Here is a 13,822-nt window from a genome sequence, read left to right on the forward strand (position 1 = left end):
TATACATATCTAAAAAAGTTATTACCTAAATAATTTTTAGAGCTTAAAGTTGGTTCAAACTTAAACTACCTCAAAAGATAAACAACTTGCTTACTTGTTATTGTTAATTGAAAGCATCTATAATGAAGAATAAATAATATTTTTTTAATCTTTATTATATTTGTCTTTAAGGGTTTTTTTTTTCTTTTCGCTCCGGGCCCCATATACATTTGGACCGGCCCTGGGGTCTACGCTGGTAAAACTCAATTATACCATGTTTTGGTAATGAGTTTTAAAACCATATTATTTTGGTAATTATTTTTTAGAAACTTGCCCTTTTGGTACAAATCTCAACATTGAGTTGTAAAATGGTCTTCTTTAATTCTGATTTCAAGATAGAAATCGGCTTCATAAAATGCGTTACAAAACCAGATTGTAGTACTCATTTCAACTGGATCCAATAAGGCGCACTATAGTAATGCCAAGTGTTGGTTTTTGATGTTATTTGTGACTCAATCAAGGAATTAATAAATACTAAAACGAATGCATTGAAACTTGTCATAGTTCATGGTTATTTATTTATTTTTTCTAAAATAGGCCTTAATCAATTAAAGGTATATAATTCTTAAACTAACGTAGTAAACGGTCACCATGGACGCCATTAGTCAAGATCCAAGGGTGATGACAAACACAAGATATCTTTTGACTTTTCTGAACCACATATTCCATGATGCTATGATTTTAAGCTACCTGTCTTTATAATATTAAAAAACTTGTACACAAACTCCGGAAAAAACCAATTGCCATGTTACTTTTTTGAGCACTAAGTTTTGAAATCCTCATCAACCACTTCTTTTATTTTTATCTTTTTCGTAATTCCTAAAGATTCTGCTGTGGTGACTGTGGATAATGGCAATCTTGGTGGTGTTCCTTGTACTATTTCTGATTAACCCAGGAGTTTCACAGACAAACAACAGCCAAAACAATATTAACACACCCATCAGATCATTCTGTGGTCGTAACCCTCCGACAATTCTATCAAATTTTGTCAACAACCGCAATTCTACCCTCGCTGAGATCAGAAGAAAATTATCAACCAACAATGTATTCTATGCTACAGCACAGAGTTTATCAGAAGGAGACTCGGTCTTTGGAGCTGCCCAGTGCAGGAACTACCTCTCCGCAGCTCAGTGTGTGGCTTGTTTTGATGCCGGCGTGTCTCAACTAATCAGCTGCCTTACTGGCAATGGCGCTTATGTTTTCTTGGATAACTGCTTTGTCAGGTAAACGTTTCTTGTATCTACTATTTCAGTGAGTATTATATATTCTCATGTGCAATAATATTCTCATGTGCAATTGCACGGCTATTAATCCAGTTTTTATTTTAGACATTAATCCAACATCTAAGCCACTTTATTTAATCAAATAATTCGTCCGTTCTAATACTTCTCATCCATTGTCTTGTTTGTTTGGCTGAGACATTCAGCAACTCCTCAAAATTGTAGCGATTCAGTTTCTGTTCTTACATTTGTTTATTTATTTATTTATTTGGAATTTAAGATTGATTACTTTATTTGTTTCCTTTGTATGAACTAAAATATTTTCTTGAAAAATTATGAAGATATAATTGTGTTGCCCTTTACTGTTGGCAACCAAAGCCTAACTGTTGTTCCTTCATTTTTTTTTTCTTACTGTCATCGTATTTTCCTCAATGCATATATTTACTCCGTTTAATTTCATCTAAAAATATACACAATAAAACATACTCCATGGTAATATAATAATAATATATAATAATTACATTGCAATAAATTTATTTGTAACAATTATAAATTTATAATGATATTTCATTTCCCATATATATATATATATATATATATATATATATATATATATATATATATATATATATATATATATATATATATATATATATATATATATATATATATATGTTCAAATGTTTTTCCTATGTATTGTGTGAATTTATGGTTGATTCTGGACCAATCATTTTAGTTATTTTAAGAAAGTAATTAATGCATATTAAATGTTGAAGATGTAATTAATATTCATTATATCTTCAACATGTAATATATATTAATTACTATCTTAAAATAACTAAAATGATTGATCCATAATCAATCATAATGCACACAATAGATAATGAAAACAAAATAACCTAACCTTATATATATATATATATATATATATATATATATATATATATATATATATATATATATATATATATATATATATATATATATATATATATATAACAATGCTGTAAAATCTCAACTAGGTCCCGATTAATCTCCGATTAGTCATTCGTGCTACCCGGCTGGCTAGAAGCCGTGTCGTGATTAACCATACCTATAAAATGAACAAAACAGTAGGAAAAAAATAAAATTTTAACAATTTGAGTAAGTTCTATCTCAACAGAAAGTATTGAATGAATAATTTGTGTTCTATTATCATATTAACCTATTTTATTATAATATTAGTGGTATTTACCAACATTGTTATAATATTTGCCATAACTAATTTTTGTTTTTAAATTCAATGAATTAACAATTTATAATCCCGACTTAAGGGATTAATCTCTGTCTAGCCAATTAATCAATTAACTCAAGTCCACCGATTAAATAACGTCAAACTTTTTTTAAATCCTATATATATATATATATATATATATATATATATATATATATATATATATATATATATATATATATATATATATATATATATATATGTGTGTGTGTGTGTGTAAGTTAAAATGCGAACAGTTATTAAAATAGAGAACGTGAAAACAAATGAACAAAACAATTAGCACTTAAATTATTTCGTTGACGTATTCAAATGAATAAAACATTTTTTTTTGAAACCGTCAAATATATATTATATAAAACATCTACTCTAACAAGGTGCTAGTGGAAGGATAAAGACAAATGAATACAACAATTACCACGTAAATTATTTCATTGACCGAATAGCTTAGTTTGAAAGAGAAAATATATACCTATTTATTATTTGGTAAATGAATTATTAAATATCATGTCATAACTAACTTATAAAATATATTTTTTTAACAATAATTACACCATCATACCATGGGTCGGCTAAAAAACATATAAGTTATCAACGTTTTTAAATGAATCATTTTATTAAAAATATAAATTTATATTTTGATTTATTAATAAAAAAATCATAACTTATACAATCACATCACGTACATTTATTTAAGAAATGTATTGCAGCAACTCAATCCTAAAATAAATCCATTGGACTTTCGATATAATCATATATGAAAACCATTCTTAAATAATAAAAATGATGGCCAAAATGTCTTCGAGAACAATAGGGAATAGGCAAGAATAAGTTGCCGACAAAACACAATAGCCGCCATTTGGGTGGGGCAGTAAGCGGTTAGGCTGGAGTGTGGCTCCCTCATGTTGTCATACCATTTTACCACACACAAAGAGTGGTATTCAATAAAAAGAGGAAAGAGCATGAAGAGAGATAGAGAGAGGGAGGAAGACTAAGGGAGATAGAGAGAGGAGTGCTCCCATTTTCCGTCGCACCTCGAAATCGCACACCCAAAACCGCAGAGACGGGGGGGGGGGGGGGGGGGGGTGTTGGGGGGGTGGGTTGTTCATTACGGTGTTACATGTCACGTAGGTTGAAACGCACTCCAGTCCCTCTCTCTTATTATGCATTGGATCCCAGCTAGGAACTAACAGTGCTAGGCCATGCCTGCCAAGGTAGTGTGTCTATCCCGACATAGGTAACTAATAATAAAAGGTATTTTGGTAAAAACGATAATTATTTTTAAAATTAAGCTATTGTTTTTGGACAAATCAAAAAGAAAAATTGATTATTAATATGGGATATGGAGAGTAAATTTTATTGTGTAATGAATATGACTACAATAAACCTAGTTTTGAGTGTTATGGATATTGAAGACTAGCATATGGAAAACTAGATGTGAAGAAGCATTTCATACATGGTGATTATCACCATGACAGAACCTCAACTTTTTTTATGAATGAAAAAAGAGAACATAATACACTACAAGAAAAACGAGAATTAGCAGCAATAAATGTCGTCGGTAAAGGCTAGCAAAGTTGCCGGTAAAGGTAATATCGACGTCATGATGCCAGTAAAAATTCATTGGTACTGCTCTGTCGCTATTGCTCAAAATGTGACTAGTAATGTTATATGTCGCCACTAATGATATTGTCCTCGACAATTCACTCTGTCGCCGGTAATAACATTTTCCATTTTTTCTTAATTTGTTTTAAAATCAATGATTTTTGGTGCAAAAAAACCAATACATAACGACATTAAATGTAAAAAAAGTACATAAAAACATTCAATTAGGTAGCAAATAGTGTTACAATTAATTTCATACCAAAATAAACAACCAAAGTTTTCTAATTCCAATAATTACGAAAGTGTCACAACAAGTCTAACATACAAAACACAAACTAATTATCCGACGAACCATCTCCTCCTTTCCCATCCTTTCCTCATTGATCTTTCCCCGATTGAAAAAATGCATAAATCTCATCGCTACATGTCGGGTCGTTAAGCATTGCTCGAAGATTTTCCAACTACATAATAAATAACAACATATATAAACTTATAAGTTAAATTATCAAACATAAACAAAAACTACCAAATCAACATGCGTTTATTGATGCCAAAGTACATTGCTATATTTAAACTAGGGATAAAAAACTAAAGTACATTGATTTTTCTTGCACTTAAAACATAAACACAATTACCAAATTAACATGCATTTATTGATCATTATATAGATAAATAAGACTTTGAAATTAAATAATCTACTTTTCGTGCTAAAGAACCTTAAATACAAGAAATACCAAAGTACATTTAAATACAAGAATTACCAAAAGTACATTGCTACTTCCTGCACTTTGGACAAAAACATAATTACCAAATCAACATGCATTCATTGATGTCAATGTTCATTGTTGTTTTTAAACTAGGGACAAAAAACCAAAGTACATTGCTATTTCTTTCATTTAAAACGTAAACACAATTACAAACACAATTACCAAATCAACATGCATTTATTGATCATTATATAAATACATGAGACTTTAAAATTAAATAATCTACTTTTTTGTGCTAAAGAACCTGAAATACAAGAAATACCAAAGTACATTGTTTTTTCTTGCACTTAAATATAAAAATACCAAAAGTACATTTCTATTTCTTGCACTTGGGATAAAAACACAATTACCAAATCAACATGCATTTATTGATGCCAAAGTTCATTGTTATTTTTAAACTAAGACAAAAAAACCAAAGTACATTGTTATTTCTTGCACGTAGGACAAAAACCAATTACCAAAGCTTTTAGTAAATAATCACCACAAACCAAAATTGCCAAATCAATATGCATATATTGAAATTAATTAATCTTGTTTTACTTGTGATGGTCGTGATAAACTATGGGGGTGGTTGTGATGGTTTTGCAATCGGCGGGATAGTAGAAGGTTTTCGGTCGATGCCTCTGATATATCCACGCCGTTCAGCTAATACTCTCTCGAAAGTAGCTTTTTCTTGAGAGGGTGTTAACTCTCTTTCACCTTCTGGACCTGCGTTTGTTCTAAGAGCTCTTCCACTAAGCGATTATGTGTTTTCCAAAAGTGATTAACAATTAAGTATAAATAAATACTTAATTATATGATAAAATTATAATTAAATACTTACATATTGTTGTTCCAACTCGACAATAACAAATACATCATTCTTATCAATATGAGCCTTGCGAAACATTTCCACTCTCTTCAGGTTATTTTTAACATTAAAAATACTTATGTATATCGTACGTTACATTTTTATTGAGAGTATTGCGATACGAGCTCGACCCCCCACGTTTCCCAGTCATTTACATTTCACAAACTTTTTTGTTCCTTTCTGAAGAAGCTATGTGTTCATCCGTTTGGAAATACTCAACTGTTTTCTTCTAATTATCAATCTCCATATCATGTGGGGTGTGGCTAATGCTCTCGGGATATCCGCATACCCTCGGACTTTCAAAAAATATTCTTTTGAATCAACTTTATGCTCTCGATAACCTTTTCCTTCGGTTCTCTTACATGATCATATGTAATATCCCTATCATAGTCCATGTTAATCAGTTTGCCCTTATTTTGTAAGAGCGCTCTTTCGAGCTTAATATTTTTTACTTTCCTTCGCTCTCTTATATGGCACAACTACAAATATAATTAAAAGTTATAAGAAACAATATTTTATAATAATTGAATAAAAATAGTAAATAAATAATAAGACTTACCATCCTGCTAATGATGATGAACATCTCTACCGCCTGGTAAAGGTTGGTCCTCGACTTCATCACCCCATGTCAACGGCCCATAACAGCAGCCATGGTGTACAAAGTCAAGAGTCATATCGACACCATTTCCTGAAAAGTTATAAAATATATAGATAAAATTTCTATTACAAATACACATTACATAGGAACAAACATCTCTATTCAAACTAGGAATCAAAATAAAGTTTCTATTATAAATACGCATTATATAAGAACTACTCTAATCAGAATTTTCCTCATATCCTCAGTGTCTTCTTCTGTATCATAATCAGAACCAATCTCATCATAATCAATCTCGCAATCAGAAACATCATCGACTCTACTAGTTGGCAGAGGAACTTCAGTTTCACTCTCTACATCAACAACGACTCTAGGAATGTTTTGAATGTACATGCTGAAATCGATAAAAAGTGGAGCATTAGATAAAGAAATATTTCGAACTATGTCGACATTGCCAACATAATTTCAGGTTTAGAGTTTAATCTACAAAAAAAAAAAAAAAATCAGATAGAGTATTCATAAAGTAGATGATTGAAAAAAGTATCCCCTAAAACGGGGACAGCAATACGGAAACAAATAGAGTATTCATAAGGGTAGGCTTCTAACATATACACACATACCAAATATACCCAAAGAGCAAATAGAAAATGATAAAAGAATCTATCATAAACGAACAATAATAAAATACATGTTCACATCCTAAATGAGATAAAGTTCTCGAAAAGTAGTTCCAAAATGGGGACAGCCTGAAATTTATTTCTAAATCAATTTCAGGTGGATATTTCTAGGCTAATGATGATTACAAAGAAGACACAAACGAATAGAATTTGGAAGATTTTTTTTGCTATTTATAGCATCTTAGTTTTGTATATTTTTGTTATTTAAGACATCTTACTTTATATGTATCACATTTTTTTCTATTTGAACATTATACTTTTTTTAATATATATATATATATATATATATATATATATATATATATATATTTGTTATTAATAACATTTTTTTTTTCATTTATAACATTGTATTTTAACAATTATATTATGTTGTTTTCTATTGTAGTGGCTTACTTTATGTTTTCATTGCTAATGAAAACATCCCACTTTATTTTTTTTCTAAGTATTTGTTTTTGTTTTTGTTTTTGTTATTTGTATTTTTTTACAATCGATATTGTTTTTTCTTTCTTATAAAAAATAGCATTCTTAATAATAGCATATTACTTTATATGTATTACATTCCTTTTATTCTATTTGAGCATTGTACTTTTTAAAAAAATATATTTTTGTTTTTTTTAACATTTTTTTTTGTTTTTTTTTTCAATTATAACATTGTATATTAAACAATTATATTATATTTTCTATTATAGTGATTTAATTTATGTTTTCATTGCTAATAATAGCATCCTGCTTTATTTGTTTATTTTTTTTTTAAATCCACATTGTTTTTTTTAAAGTAGCATTCTCAATAATAACATCTCACTTTATATGTTTTTTTTAATATTAGCATTCTCAAGATATATATATATATATATATATATATATATATATATATATATATATATATATATATATATCAAATACACAATAGCATCATCCTTATACCAAAAACACATGCTTTCACATATATACATATATAATAACATAAAATACACATACTTTCACATACACATACCACATATACACCAAACACATACTATCTCAATACATTTATCAAATAAACAATAACTTCCGACTTATACCAAAAACACATGCTTTCATATACATACATAATAACATCAAATACACATACTTTCACATACACATGCCACATATACACCAAATATACATACATTCTAAATACATACATCAAATACACAATGTCATCCTACTTATACCAAAAACAAATATTTTCACATACATCCATAATAACATCTTACTTATACAAAATACACAATTTTTCACACATATACACCAAATCCACATATACATATAGCAAGTACATACATATACAATATACACACCAAATACAAATATTTTTGCAATTAATTTCCAAAATCAGTAAATAGAACCTATGGTGGCTAGAAATTAGTAGTTGGTGTAGTTGTGGTGGTAGTTGTCGCTGGTGACAGCAACAGCCGATGGTAGTAGCGGTGACAATCGAGGAAAAAGCTTTTTGATTTTTTTTTTCTTTTTGCAATTAATCACAAATTCTTATGGAAATCAAAATTAAAATAGAAAGAAAGGAAGAAACGAGGAAGGAAACACGAACCTTGGAGGAGAAAATCGACAACAACAACAACAACAACGATGGTGGCCGAAGAGGGGAAGTTTCTGGTGGCCACCGGTATCTCTTCTACTATGGGGCTGTTAATTGAAGGAGAATCGTCGGAGCAAATGAAAGAATGAAACAAAATGAGAGCAAAAGGCGGAAGGAGGAATCGATTGGGGTGTAATCTGCATTGACCTTTCGCGGCGAGAGCTAAAGCAATACCGGCAACACGAACCAATAGCGATGACAAACAACAAGGGAAAAGAAGGTGTGCCTATTTTCGACCTTAACAGCGAAAATTTTAGGTCTTTAGCGGCGACTTTATGTTGCCGATATTGCTTCTGTGCGAAAACGAGTACCTCATCCATTAGATTAGATACACGATCAAACGGTTGAGGTTTACAAGAAGGTGAAAATGCGGATTCGGTCCACTAAGCATTACGGCGACAAACACTTTTAGCAGCGACAAATTGATAAGTCGCCGCTAAATGCGTCGCCATAAATGCCTTTATTTCTTGTGGTGATACACATGGTGATGAATATAAGGACGGAAGATGGCTAAAGTTTGTATGTGTAAGTAGTGGTTAGTATGATGTATGTTATGGTATGCATTATGCCAATTACTGCTCATATAGTGGGAGATGTTAGTATGTGCATGTCAAATATGAGGAGTATTTGGAAGCAGCTAATTGGTTGCACCTACTTGAATGAAGCATACTAGGCTAAACTATTTTTCAGTTGCTAACAAGATCTATTTGAAAGATCTATAAATGCATATTTGAGTTTTTGTTGTTGATCTCCGTGTAATAGTACCACATATTATGTGTTTACAATAGGGGAAAAAATTGTTTGTTGGATGTTTAGACTATAGAAGAATGTTTCTCTTTTAACCACATCAGCAAAATACATGGACACTGTAACAGCAAGAAAATAGCTTATTTTGTGGAAGAGTTTTCTATCAAAGATGGGCATAACATAGATGGAGTATATTCCTTACTATGACAACAAAAGTACACATCATCTTGCAAAAAATCAGGCATTTCATAGTAGCAAGAAATACATTCAAATGATATGCGATTTCATCAGAGAAGTGATCTCAATAGTACATTGCAATAAGGAAGATCTCTGGTACAAAAAATGCAACAAAAAGGATTACTAAGGTCATGACATAGAAGTTGAAGTTTTTAGTAGTTTCAACCGGCCTTTTAGACGATTGATGAGAATGTGTTAGACTATGACAATGTAGGGTACAATAGATGTAGCACAATTTCCCTAATCGTGTAAACCATATGATTTTGCTGTTATTTATTTTACCTCATATCTTAAATTTGTGGTTTGTGGGTGTATGATATATTGTTTTCTTGAAGCTGTGAAATAATCATATTTTTATCATATTAATTCAACAAGTTTTGGGAAAACATCACTAAAAAATCAAAGTCGTTTGTTGTTCAGGTACGAGAACTATAACAACTTCTACACTAATCCAGATGTGGTCGAGGATGTCGGTATAGCACCACTTCAATTATGTGGTAATCAGTCGGCATCTCAGCCAACTTTCCAACAAGATGTAAATGGGTTGTTATCCGATATTAAAGATGCCACTCCAAAGACCTCTAATTTCTATGTAGCATCCACAAGGAAAATCACAAATGGAAATGGAACTGTGTATGCGATTGCACAGTGTGTAGAAAATACAAGCCAGACCATATGCCAAAACTGCATCAATGCAGCATATAACGATCTATCTAATTGTCTTCCTAATACTGAAGGAAGGTCTATCTACATGGGTTGTTTTTCAAGGTATTCAGTGACTCCGTTCTTCAACGATAACCAAACAATAGACATCACAAATCTCTCAAAAGGTTAGGCCACTTCTTGACGTTTCAAGTTTTTTTGTTTTGTAATCTAGTTGTACCTGAATATATTAATTGCTTCCTTGGCGATTCACAATAGTATAACAGCAGTTGAGTTTATAACTTTTATTTGATCGTATATGATAGGGCGTTCAAGTAATATACCCAAAATTGCTGGAGCAATTGCTGGTGTAGGTTTTCTATGTATTTTGGTCGTTTCTTGGTTATTGTTTCGACTATGGAAGAAGTCTAAGAAGACAGAAGAAGGTAATTGTGAAACAATGTACTATTTCCCATAATCTTTTCTTAATGAAATATTATTCATATCATAACATCTATCTATATCTATATGGACCATGTGATGCCTTTATAGGCGAACCAGATCTGGACGGGGCAATTAACTACAATTATAAACAGCTACAATCAGCAACTAATAATTTTAGCGAAGAGAATATATTAGGGAGAGGAGGTTTTGGTGAAGTCTTCAAGGTACTAAAAATGAACATTACGTTTTACATTTTTGTACTACATTATCAGTTAGTACTTGAGTCAAAACGTGTTTACTTATTAAAGAACTAAAAGATACACTTTGGTTTTAGTAACGATTTAATTTCATATATTAGAGATCTAACGGGATGACAACGATATTTTCTTTCTATTTATGTTTGAAGCAACTACATTGAAACTTAAGTTAAGAATATGACTAATCTCTTGGATCTGTATGCTTTTATTAGGCAGTTCTAGATGATAATAACATTGTGGCAGTTAAGAAAATTGAAGTAGGGCACACTAATAAAGCAAAAGAAGAATTTGAAAATGAGGTGAAACTTATAACTAACGTTCACCACCGAAATCTTCTTCGTCTACTGGGATGGTCAAGTGAAGGATCAAATCTACTTCTTGTCCTGGAATACATGCCAAATGGTAGCCTAGACAGATTCTTATGGGGTAAGTTGCATGTACATAGTTAATGATGATTATAATACTTGAAATATAAAGATTGTAATACTAATAAAAATGTCTTGATATATAATGGAGGTGCAAAAAAGGGGACTTTGAACTGGAAACAACGATATGACGTAATCTTTGGGATAGCAAGAGGTCTTGCTCATCTTCACAATGAATTCCATGTAAAAATCATTCATAGAGACATAAAGTCAAGCAACATTCTCCTTGATCATGATTTTCAACCAAAAATAGCTGATTTTGGGCTAGCAAGATTTTACCCGGATGATCTAACTCATATTAGCACCAAGTTTGCTGGGACACTGTAAGTTCGATTAAAAAAATGTTTTTTCATTGGTTGCATAACGAAACTAATTATATTCTTGATTTGTTATTAATATTGTATAATAAAATGCCAGGGGCTATACAGCGCCAGAATATGCACTTCGTGGTATTTTATCAGAAAAAGTTGATACTTACAGCTTTGGTATCGTGGTTCTTGAAATTATTAGTGGACGAAGGTGTACTGACATGAACAATGAAAATCCATCCATGGATTACCTCCTGGAAAACGTGAGATATCGCCCTGATACGCATTTCCATTTTCTATTAGTTTTTTATTTTATTTTCTAATAATGATATTGGTGAAAGCAATATCTAGCAAGAAGGTAAAAAAATTTAAATGGATTCAATAGCTACATGCATGCAATCGCCTGATTTTCACACATATATTCACATAAAAACTGATTTTCAAATTGGCTGTGGTATGCGCAACTCTTCGGTTCTATTATATGCATACCTTCTTTATGTCTAGTTTTATTTTGTTAAAAGTATATTTTTTTTTTTTTAATTCAACAATGTTTCATATTTTCCCTAATTGATGCAAGAAAACAAACTAGGTATGTGTCATTTTACCAATTTACCTAACAATATTTCTTTTTCCTTTTAACAATTTATGCAACAAATGTTTCGTTATAATACCAATTTATGCAACAAACACCAATTATATAAAATTATTTTAATACGTTACCAAGGTTAATAGTTAAATGTTGCATATATTTGCATATCTTTGTCCAACAATGAGACGTTGTTGCATAATTTGTCTAAAAGCTAAACTTTATTGCGTAAATTGCATAAATTGAGAAGCCAGTGAAACATCATTGTACAAATAAACATTTCTCCACATATAGTCCATTGACAAGCAATGTATTTCTTTTCAGTTGATGAATGCTAAAAATTCACATCGATGCACTAGACTTAAGTTTAGAAGTTGGATGTCTTTAATTCATGCCAAGCATTACCATATTATTGCCTAGACTCGTTTAAAGTATTTTCCGTAATTATTAATATTAGCTCATGAAATGTTTTCCTATTATTGCATGAACAGGCTTGGAAGTCATACGAGAATAAGAATCATATTAAGTTTATTGATGAAACACTGGATGTCAACTTTAACCAAGAGGAACATATGATGCAAATCATTGAGATTGCATTGTTATGCACCCAATCACCAGCTTCTAAAAGACCAACCATGTCAGAAGTTGTTTCCATGCTAACAAATCGCCAATCTGTGGGGAATAGACAGCTAACCAGACCTACTCCCATTAATCAAGATAGGAGGATTCAAATAGGCTCTCCAAATAAGGCAATCAACATTGGTATTTCTGGAATACCAAAGGAATTAGAGGCAAAAGAAAGTGCATAATTATATGACAAAGTAGACATGATGGAGAAAGGTGTCATGAATATAGCAACAGTCTAGTAATTTTTTTCTTCTGACCTTGATAGTCTTTAGGGTTGATCAATCATGTTGTGTTTGATGTGTCTTTTAAAAGGAAAAAAGAACCAAAATTAGGTTGTTTGTTATTTTTTTTAGATGTATATATGTGATTAATAGTTGATCATGAGTTGAATCTAAATACAATAATACATTGTAATTTTTGTTTAGTTGATCGTTTACTACTATACGAAACTTGTATGAATAATGAAGAAAAGTTAACAGGAAGTGATTTGTACATAATAATTTTTTTTTCGGTACACAACAATTTAAGTTTAAAAGAATGGAATCATACTACATTTTAAAACACAAGTTGTATACGAATCAGCTCCCAAAGTTAACTGGCAACAGTTATTGAGGGATTAATGAAAAAATCTAATTACTAGACAATATGTTGCTACATCACATTGGTTCCGTTGATTAGCAATAGAATGATTTTCAAGAATACGTTGTTAAATTAGAAATAATCACCATGCATGATTGTTAGTCATTAGTAAACTCTGCATCTTGTAATTTATCCATTCCTTGCTAACCGTAGGGGGAAAAATAGAGAAAATGATCATTGCCTTGTTATATATAATATAAAAATAATATGTTTTTTCTACCTTGAATTTCATATAAACTAAAAGCAGTAGACCATGCCTATAAGAC

At 30.7% G+C, this 13,822-nt stretch overlaps 1 protein-coding gene across 1 annotated transcript; it reads left to right on the top strand.

Moving 5' to 3' along the window:
* Window positions 1-749: 749 nt before the first annotated feature.
* On the top strand, window positions 750-13,341 carry LOC111916056 (cold-responsive protein kinase 1). Its single transcript, XM_023911705.2, has 8 exons — window positions 750-1,262; window positions 10,049-10,458; window positions 10,597-10,716; window positions 10,823-10,938; window positions 11,184-11,397; window positions 11,488-11,719; window positions 11,814-11,967; window positions 12,782-13,341. Exons 1-8 carry the CDS (start codon window positions 889-891, stop codon window positions 13,097-13,099), a joined length of 1,938 nt encoding a protein of 645 aa, XP_023767473.1. The 5' UTR covers window positions 750-888; the 3' UTR covers window positions 13,100-13,341.
* Window positions 13,342-13,822: the final 481 nt, after the last annotated feature.

The sequence above is a fragment of the Lactuca sativa genome, chromosome 2 (genome assembly GCF_002870075.4).
Source record: "Lactuca sativa cultivar Salinas chromosome 2, Lsat_Salinas_v11, whole genome shotgun sequence".
NCBI lineage: Eukaryota > Viridiplantae > Streptophyta > Magnoliopsida > Asterales > Asteraceae > Lactuca > Lactuca sativa.